Source organism: Chinchilla lanigera, unplaced genomic scaffold, assembly GCF_000276665.1.
Source record: "Chinchilla lanigera isolate Chin_1 unplaced genomic scaffold, ChiLan1.0 scaffold00075, whole genome shotgun sequence".
Lineage (NCBI taxonomy): Eukaryota > Metazoa > Chordata > Mammalia > Rodentia > Chinchillidae > Chinchilla > Chinchilla lanigera.
This window is the reverse complement of record NW_004955476.1, coordinates 6649503-6659013: the sequence shown is the minus strand read 5'-3', so window position 1 is coordinate 6659013 and position 9511 is coordinate 6649503. Positions and strand designations below refer to the sequence as shown.

The following is a 9511-nucleotide window of genomic DNA, read 5'->3' as shown; positions in this document are numbered from 1 at the left end:
AAAGGGTTCCATCCCGTAGGCTGTGGCGCACAGGCCTAGGCAGTGACTAGGATTGGTGGAAAATATCCTTTTAAAAACCATAGAAGCCGGAACCGGAACCGGAACCTGACATCAGCAGAGTCTCGCGCACCCGCCTGAACTCTCGCGACACTTCGGCCCACGCACTTCCTGTCTCTGCCAGGTCCCTCCCCGCCGCCGCCCAGGCGTCATTTCCGGTGGACCTCGGTCGCGGAGGGGGAAGATGGCGGCCCTGGGAGAACCTGTCCGGCTGGAGAGGGGTGAGTGCGGCCGGGCCGGCACCTAAGCGGGAAAGGGCCGGGTCGCCGGCGAGGAGAAAAGCGGAGGAGAGGCGACCGCCAGGCTCCGAGCCCCGAGCCAGCCTGTCGTTGCGCCGCAGCCGGCCGTCGGGGCCCGGGCAGGGCGCTTGCCGGCGGGGCTTCCGCGGAGAGCCGAACCCGCTTGCGATCGCGCGCGATGACTGCCCTGAGGGGTGATGTCAGGGACAGCCTCTTCCCGGGGGGACGCGAGCCCAGAGAGCAGACGTGGTCACCCTGCCGTGTACCCGATCTCGCGGAGCGTCTGGGCCCGCGCACCCCCGGGGCCCGGCAGCTGCCCTGCTGCGCCCTCCGAGCACAATCGCTGCGGGGCTTCCCCGCCACCCGCCTGCATTTGAAATGCTGGAGGTGATTCCTAGCTTCGGTGCCGCTCCAGGGAATGGAGTGGGCGCTTTATAAACGATCCCACTGACCTGATCCTGAAGGGGAGGTTACATAACCAACGGGGATAGTGGCGGATTGTGAACACCTGCGGATGCGTTGACACCTCTTTACAAATCCTACTGTTGTAGACTGTGGTTGGTGGATTGCTTCCTGGAGCCAGATGGTCCAGGAAAACGAAACTTGTGTATAGATAGTAAGAAGCCTGTGCAAATACCTAGAGCTGCCCCTCCCAGGCTCCTTGTGACAGTCCAGCGTTCCACTCTGTTCTCCCCAGGACCGTAATTTTAAACAATTAAAGCATACTTTTGACACCAGCATTAGCAGTCCTTGGTGGTAGTCAACAGGTACCAAGTAAACATTTTCAGCCCTGTTGGTAAACAAAGGTGAGCACAGAAATTGAAGTTTTATCTTCACATATTAACATGTGCAGTTACAGTCTGAATGTTACTATCCTTAAGGAAATGCATTTTTGAAATTACTGTACATAGCCTCTCTCCTCCTACCTTTCCACAGACAGATGTGCATTTAGGATTGTTAGCATGCTCCTAATGGTGCTCACCATTTGGAAACGTTTTTTATAACAGATTGTTTCTCTGCAGCCCACCAGGTCACCGATGAAGGCATCATTTTATGGCAGAAGAGAAGCTGCCTGGGGAGACTTGCTAAGTTAGGCTTAAGACTGTGACATCTTCCTTCTCAGACTGGGTGTTGATGGGTGTGAACAGGAGTGGGTGTTTTTTCTTTGAAGCCTGAGCTATAGGATCCTACCCTGTGGCGCTTAGCTTTGAGAGCCATGGCTTTGTTTTGCCACTGCAGCACTCTTTCTAGAAAGAGAAATTTTTTCTCTCTAAAAAATACTCAGGTGAGTGACTAGTGACTGCCATGTAGCAGGATAGGAAGGTCCAATGGCATCAGGTCTGATTGTTACTCAGGACCCTAACAGACTCCTTTAACAAGTACTCCCAGCAATCCTACACAGTAAAGTGCTCACTAACAAAGCACAGGTATTGCCCACCAATCCTATAGGACAGAATAAGTGCATATTCAACAAGATCTTAAATCATCAAAATATTATTCATTGGAACACAGTTTCAGTATATATTGGGTACAGTTTAGATTTGGTAAAGAGTATTTTAGTTTTTTCATCTTTTGTTAATTGAACCTTATTTATTTATTTATTTATTTAGAGATGCTGAGGATCAAGTCCAGGGCCTCACGCATGCTAAGCAAGTTCTTTGCCACTGGGCCACACCCCAACCCCCTGATTCTGCTGATCAAATATTTTTATATGGCTTTCACATTGCGACTTAAAGATAAATGGTGGACCCATCTGCCAGCCATTTTGCTTATGGGAGATCAGAATGTGAAAGGTCTGTTTCCATTGCATTTGATTAACATTCACTGTAAGCTTTTATTACCTGAAATTGAAAAAACTTCGTGCTGCTTTGAGAGTTTATTATAACATGTAGGTACACCTTCCAATGTACACCTGGAAGGTCTGATTGTACACCTTCCAATAAATAAATAAGGTTCAATTAACAATTCAGAAGTTAAGGAATAGAATAGTAGATGTGCTAAGCACCCTGTGGTACCAAAGCAGTTATGAGATACTCACGAATAGTGTGGTAGCATGACGGAGTCTTCCGTGCTGCTTAATTTCTAGAACACACCCTCTCGCTTCCAGTGACACTTGTGTACCATGCTTGACGTATTGGTGTGAGTGTGCGTGGCCCCGTGTCGTGGTTTAGGATCAGTGGCCCGTGTGACGTAACGCTGCCCGCTTGCCGGGCCCCTTTCCGTGTGGTGCCTACCTGCCTCACTCACCCAGCAGCTCTCGATGGGAAAGCAGTTGTTTCCACTCAGCAGTGAGAGGAAGAGACAGGAGGTGAAGCGGCTCACCCAGGGCTGACACAGCTAATTGTTTGCATTTTCTAACTTCTAAACAGGTATTTGATTGAGCTGGTCTGAATTAAAACACTGTTAGCAATCCGAAGCTGAAAACAGGCCAGCTGATTTCATTCATTTGTACTTTTACTAAGTGTGTCCTGGCCACTGGCTGCCCCTGTCGTTGAATGATTCCTACCTGCACACGTACCACATTTTCCTTTCATTTTCCTATTTTCCTTCGGGAAATGAATGGGAAATTAATGGTGACCTCCCTCGAACACAGTCTCTTGCAGCACTCAGGCTGTGGTGCCTATTACATTCATCAAGTAAATGTTTATTGACTAATAGTTGCTTAGATACTGCTAGCTTTTCTGATGCAGTACAACTTGCTTTGTGTCACACTTGAGCCCCCGTCCTCTCCTGTGACATTAGGTGTCTGAGAGTCAGTTTGCATGTGGCTCTCCAGTTGTTTTTTGAAGCCTGTACTTGTGTACGACCAGCATTTTTTCTCATCTGTAAGATTCAGTGTGCTGCGATTCTGCTGTCCCGTTCCTCGCGCACTCGCACGCACACACACGTGCACTGATCTTTCCCCTCTGTCCCCTGCATCCTGTTTGTCCTTGGGAGTGAGCCCTGAAGGCTGCAGCGGCCCCTCAGCACCAGGAGGCACCTCGGAGCAGACCCCCTCAGTCCATCTCGTTTGTTGGTCTCCAGATATCTGCAGAGCGATCGAGCTGCTGGAGAAACTGCAGCGGAGCGGGGAGGTACCGCCGCAGAAGCTGCAGGCGCTGCAGAGAGTGCTGCAGAGCGAGTTCTGCAACGCCGTGCGAGAGGTGACGAGGGGCGCGATGCCGTCCCCAGGAGGGCGGGTTGGTCAGGGTCCTGGGGTCAGATGCCCACGCTGGGATTCAGAATGTCCTAAGAAACAAACTTCACAAAGACGTTAAACTGTGCTTCTCTCATGTTTTGGAACTTTTAATAGAAAAGGTTGCAGAAAGGTTTGGTGTTTTAATTAAATTTTTATTAAATATTAGTAATTTTTGCAAAGCAAAGATTAATAGCAAGAGGTAAAAGAAAAAAGTTTTACCAAGGTGCATAACTTTGCTTAAAATTTCAGCGCACTCACTAACGTTCCAGAGAACCTAGACTCCTTAGTCCCAGAATCTGAAGTGTGGTGGGCCCTTTGGTTTGCAGGTATACGAGCACGTCTACGAGACAGTGGATATCAGCAGCAGTCCCGAAGTCAGAGCCAATGCAACCGCCAAGGTAAAGCTTTTCGTTTCCAGTAGCGAGAACTCTTCATAAACAAGAGGCTTGAAATATGCAGTTATTAGATGCATAATAAATGTATTTTGAAAACTGGCATACGGTTTCTTTCGCAGTCTCCTACATTTGTGGGAATAGGACTTTTTTATTGGCTTTGTATATTTCCTCATGCAGTGCAGCTAAGGAATTGAAAGTGTCTTCACCAGATCCTGCATTATAAGTGTCCTACCTACACCATCCACACTGTCTGTCTAGAGTGTCCCTGGTTTTGTGGTTGGTGAGGAGGCGTCGAGATTGGCTACTGGCCTTGGATGTGAAGACTGGTGAGGCCAGAGTGCTCCCGGTACTGTCCGTCCCGCCGCCTCTGCAGAGGGTGCAGTGTGAGCCGGGAGCCGCCTCTCTGGGCTGGACGGGCGTGTTTGCACGCTCCTCCAGAGGTCGACGTGGACACGAGCTCAGTGTGTGTCCTGCTTGCACACTCCTAGAGAAGTGGACACTCAGGCTCAGCTCGGTGTGTGTCCTATTATTTAGAAAATGTGGTAGTAATAAATGAGTCATACTAGCGTAAGTTATTAGCAAGTAAAGTATTTGTAAGAAGATGGAAGAACTCCAGTGGCAGGGGCTGTGATTAACCCTGTGAGCTTTCTCCCAGGCCACCGTGGCTGCGTTTGCAGCCAGCGAGGGGCACTCCCACCCCCGCGTTGTGGAGCTGCCCAAGACAGAGGAGGGGCTCGGCTTCAACATCATGGGGGGCAAGGAGCAGAACTCGCCCATCTACATCTCCCGAATAATCCCCGGCGGGATCGCTGACCGGCACGGGGGCCTCAAGCGCGGAGACCAGCTGCTTTCTGTGAACGGCGTGGTGAGTCTTCCACTGCAGTGGTGCGTGGGGGCCGCGGGGGGGTGTGCTTGAGTTAGAGGAAGGGAACATGGAGGGAAGGACGCCAGGGAGGCCTCGGGGGTGTACGGCTCCTCCTGCTGGGAGCTGAGCCCAAGGCCTGTGGTGCCAGCAGACTCGAGTGCTGCACCCTGAGCTCCTGCCAGCCGGCGGTCTTTTCAAAGCGCTTACGCTGGGCCGTGCCTCTCAGAGTTGACGTGGTAGCGCTCAGGGTGATTTCTGTGACCCGAGTAAGCTGCAGCCAGCCATGGAATGCAGTCGCACCCTCACTGACGTGTGAGCAGTGGCAGCGGCCTGAAGCGCCTCTAGCACGGGGCAGGGAGCAGTGGGCCGAGTGTACTGATGCCCGTACTTGGACCTTACCAGCCAAGTCCTGGACTGTGATAAACAGGACGTGCTCCAGCGTGGGTTTTCACACTGGTTGAAACAAACGCAGGGTCCTTTCTCCGCGTGGACGTGAGGTCACGCGTCTGCATCTCGAGCTCCTCCCGAGCTCAGCGCTGTCGCCTGTGCATTTCTCGCAGAGCGTGGAAGGCGAGCACCACGAGAAGGCCGTGGAGCTGCTGAAGGCCGCCCAGGGCAAGGTGAAGCTGGTCGTGCGCTACACGCCCAAGGTCCTGGAGGAGATGGAGTCGCGCTTCGAGAAGATGCGCTCGGCCAAGCGCAGGCAGCAGACCTAGTCGCCGCAGCCCGCTCCCTCTACCCCACAGCAGGAGCTGTGCCCGAGCCCTCCCGGTGGCCGCCGGCCAGCGGTGGTGAGCGGCAGGCAGACTCCCGCGCAGCCCTTGCATTTTATAAACGCCTGTTTTCACCTCCCGTGTGGGTCCAGAGATGCTTACGCTTTTTTGTGACAAGAAAAAGTCAAAGGTGACGAGGACAGTTCCGTCCTGCTGTTTTTACAGGCCTTTTTCAAATGCAGATTTTTGTCATAAAGTTGTTATAGATTTTTAAAAATGCTTTTTTAATATTAAGATGTACTTTTACATTCTTAATCTTTTTTTAAGAAAAGAGTTCTCATTTGGCTACTTATTAAAAGTAACAGTTTTCCAATTCTTTTTTTTCTTTTTTCTTTTCAGTATTTTTTTTTAACCTATGAAATTTCTTTACAGTTTTCCAAGAAATACACCTGGTAGTCCCCCCAGTAGCGGGTCATTACCCCGTAGGCGCTAACATCACTGTTGCATTTTGTACTTTGAATACACACATGATCCGTACAACCCACGGAAGCAAGCTCAGCACATGGAGGTTTTTTACTTTTATTTAAACATAACGTGTAACAGACGTTCATTTATACTGATTTGTAAGAGTAAGTTTTTAAACACTGAAGCAATCATTGCTAAAATATGTATTCTTTCATAATTGAGCAGTGAGGCCAGAGGATGTGATTCTCAGCATTCTTGATGATGTCCCTATTTATATTCAACACTGTAAATTAAAAATGCAAGACGGTTTCGGATTTCATCCCGTGCAAGTATTTTGATGCTGGTCGATGTTCTCTAGACCTCTCTCGTGTGTGATGCCTCCTTGCCTGGACGTGAGCCGGGCAGTTTGGGGCAGGGCAGGGGCAAAGAAGAAACGGCCGCCTCCAGCCTCTCCCGCTCGGGCTCCAGGTCCCTGTGAGCTCAGAGAGAACTTAGGCGGGAAGAGGAGGGACACGAACCTCTGCAGACTGCCCAGGGCGTGAGCGCGCGGACCGACTCGCCCGGTGCGGGCTCGCAGAAGGTGCCGTCTGTGCCCTGTCCACTGGATGTCGCTGTGCTACTGAAAACAGCTGCTCGGGCGAGCGGAAATGAGAGGGGAAGCTCATTTGCACTCACGGCTGGCGGGAGTTCCTGTACTGTGAAACACCGTGAGATGACCGATGCTGAAGCGAAGATGGATTGAAAAACAAAGACTTCGGCATAATTACCCATTCTGTGTTGAAAAGAAGAAAAAATGGGCATTCTGTAACATTCCTTCAGAAAGAAATGTGTACCTTTTTCTGCATGTTTGTGAGCACTGAGTCTTAAATGGTTATTCCAGTTCTCAGAGATTCTTTGGAATAAAAGCATTGTTATTTATCATTTAGGTATTGAACACTGGATTGCATGGCTGAATGTCTTTAGTCTGCTATGAAATGTGCTTGTCATTGATAGGGTCGTGTTGTTCAACTGTATATCTTCAAAATTAATTGATGTGCTTTTCAGATGTTGAGACCAAAGTAGTATAGAAGAGTTATGGGCTTAATTTAATTGTAAAGTTCTCGAGGTATTTGTTGTAGAGCTGCATATATTAAAGAGAGGTATCGGTGCATATAAAAACTATTTATTGTTATGCTTGTGTTCTTGCCTCCGGGGGAAGCGAGCCCAAGAAGTCTAACTTTAGTCCAGCTGCGGCTGCCGTAGCTTTTAAAGACGTAGCAACATTTCACTGCAAGAGATAGCTTCCTGGTTTAGTGTCTCAGCCGTTTGAGTACTTGCAGCCAGGTTCGGTCTTTTTGGTGTGGAAACTCAGTATGTTGAGTCAGTTATTTTTTTCCTGCAGTAATCCACAATCTGTTCTCCGTGGGTTGGCACCTGTTTATAATTCCTAAAATAAGTGTCGCCGAAAGGCGCCCGGTGCAGTAGTTGCGCGTGGTGCCGTGGAGCCTGAGCAGCAGCAGCTGTTCGGGTGTCGCAGTGCCGTCTGCAGTGCGCCCCAGAACTGGGAGTCTTGGCGGGAAAACCCGTTCAGCGCAAGGTGCGCAACAGCAGCTGGGTACAAGAGCAGGCGAGGGCATTCTCACCTCATAAATGGGCGGTTCGTAGATAAAGCCGGGCGCGGAGTAAGTAGACAGTGTCTGCTTTGTAAATTACACATATCCACTAACCGCCCCTCCCCCGCAGCTTCGCAGGTATTTTCTTCCTATTTCAGAATGAGGTGCGCGGTGGTTCTGAGCCTGGCTCTGCATTACACCGCCCTGCAGAGCGGGAAGCATTTCCATCCTTGCATCTCCTCCCATGTAACAGCTGAATTAGACTTACTGCCTTTTGAAAAGATGGTCCTCACAGACACCCAGGGCTGAGAACTAACTGCTGGTCCTTCTGTGTGATGATCGCACTGCACTGGACTCTGTTTTGCGAGGATCAGAAGAGAATCATTCTGCAGCTACTTGATGGGTCGTATTTGTTAGAAATTTCTTGAGGAATAAAAGGTACCTGGTGGTCCTCATTTGGAAAATAATAAGTGTACCTTTTTTTAAAAACAACTGAAACCTGCCGGTAGCTTAAGTATGCATTACTGACGTTTCACCTGCCCCCTTTGCCTTTACGATTGACACATAAACAGCTTACTAGTTGAAAAGCATGCTTTGCCATTGCGGACGAGCTGCAACCTGCGGTCTTCGTGGGGCCGCTTCGTCCATCACTGCGATCTGAGGGCACGGGCCTTGTTCTTCACGGTTTGATCCAGGTGCGTTTTTGAAAACGTCACTGCTGCCCTTGTATGGTTTTTTAGGGATTTTTGCTCAAGTCTAGTTTGGCTCGAGTACTTGGTTGACGATTCAAATAGACATCGTAGCGTTTCACAGGCTGCGGCTCCGACTTAGCGGGAAGGACCTCACATGCCGCGCTGGAGGCGCTGGCCGTCTGTCTGACTGCTTTACGGTGTGGAACGATACGGAAATGTCCGGGACTCTGGCAGTCGTGTTTCCTGAATAAATGTGTGTTCATGAATTTTCAACTTAAAGTTTGTCGTTTCCTTGACCAGCCGTCAGCTTTTCTTTTCCTCACGAGTCGCGTGTCTTCACGGTGATCACAGTGACACTCAAGTAACGGGGAGCCAGCCGCGCACTCACCGTGCCCGAGAGCGAGTCTGGACGGGTTCTGTGAGCACTGGCGCGTGCTGTGCTTCTGCTTCATGGTTTGAAGTCGGACGCACAGCGGGTGTTGGTAACTCCGTCAGGGCACAGTGACACTTAGCAACCCCGTTCTGATTCTGAGGCTTATTTACAATAAGTTTGTCTGAGTTACATCCTTGTTCTTTGGATGGAAAAAAATGGCTACACCCATGAGTGCCGAGGGCTGAGTAGCGGACCTCTGAGGACAGGTAAAGACATCAGGCCTCTGGCTGCCGAAATGGAGCTTCGTGCGTCTGTGGCCTTACTTCCACCAACTACGTGGAGAGCGAGACCCGCTGTCCCTGCAGACACTGGGCTGGCCACGTGTGGCCCTGCTGTCCCTTGAACCCTGCTGGGGCCTGGTGGCCAACTTACCAGCATCTCCGCAGCCTCGGGGCCGGTGCCGGGTGCCGTGGGCCCGCACGGGGGACTTGCAGTGCTCTCGCTGAGGCAGCAGGGTCTGCACCTTAGTTCCTGGAAACAGCCTTCACATTCGCTTCCGTCGGCGGGGATCAGGGAGCCCATGGGATCCAGGGGCGGTGGAGGTGTGCAGGGTGCAGGCTGAGACCACGTGCAGAGACGTCTGTCAGTCAAGCAGTTAGTGAGAGCAGGTGGCCCAGCCCCAGGGACAGGCAGTGCTGGCCCGGGTGACGCCTCCAGGCTTAGCGGCCCCGGTGCAAGGCCGTGGTGCGTGGTGGACAGCGAGGGCTGCCGCCACGCAGGCCTGGGTCTGCGCCCTGCAGCGAAGCCAGACCTCACACAGTGCAGAGGCGACCAGGCTGCCAAGTGCAGCTACAGCCACCCAGTCAGCACAGCCCTGTAATCCCAAGTACCGGGGAGGCCGAGGCAGGAGGATCACAGTTTGAGGGCAACAGAGCAAAACTC

General features: G+C 51.1%; 1 protein-coding gene across 1 annotated transcript; it reads left to right on the top strand.

Annotated features, from left to right (window-relative positions):
* Window positions 1–202: 202 nt before the first annotated feature.
* Window positions 203–8475, top strand: Lin7c (lin-7 homolog C (C. elegans)). Its single transcript, XM_005401750.1, has 5 exons — window positions 203–278; window positions 3321–3439; window positions 3801–3872; window positions 4525–4734; window positions 5295–8475. Exons 1-5 carry the CDS (start codon window positions 242–244, stop codon window positions 5448–5450), a joined length of 594 nt encoding a protein of 197 aa, XP_005401807.1. The 5' UTR covers window positions 203–241; the 3' UTR covers window positions 5451–8475.
* The last annotated feature ends 1036 nt before the right edge of the window (window positions 8476–9511 follow it).

Coding starts and splice junctions, on each gene's coding strand:
- Lin7c (XM_005401750.1), top strand. CDS start 242: ATGGCGGCCCTGGGAGAACCTGTCCGGCTGGAGAGGG. Junction 279..3,320: donor ACCTGTCCGGCTGGAGAGGG/GTGAGTGCGGCC, acceptor GTTGGTCTCCAG/ATATCTGCAGAGCGATCGAG. Junction 3,873..4,524: donor GAGCCAATGCAACCGCCAAG/GTAAAGCTTTTC, acceptor GCTTTCTCCCAG/GCCACCGTGGCTGCGTTTGC.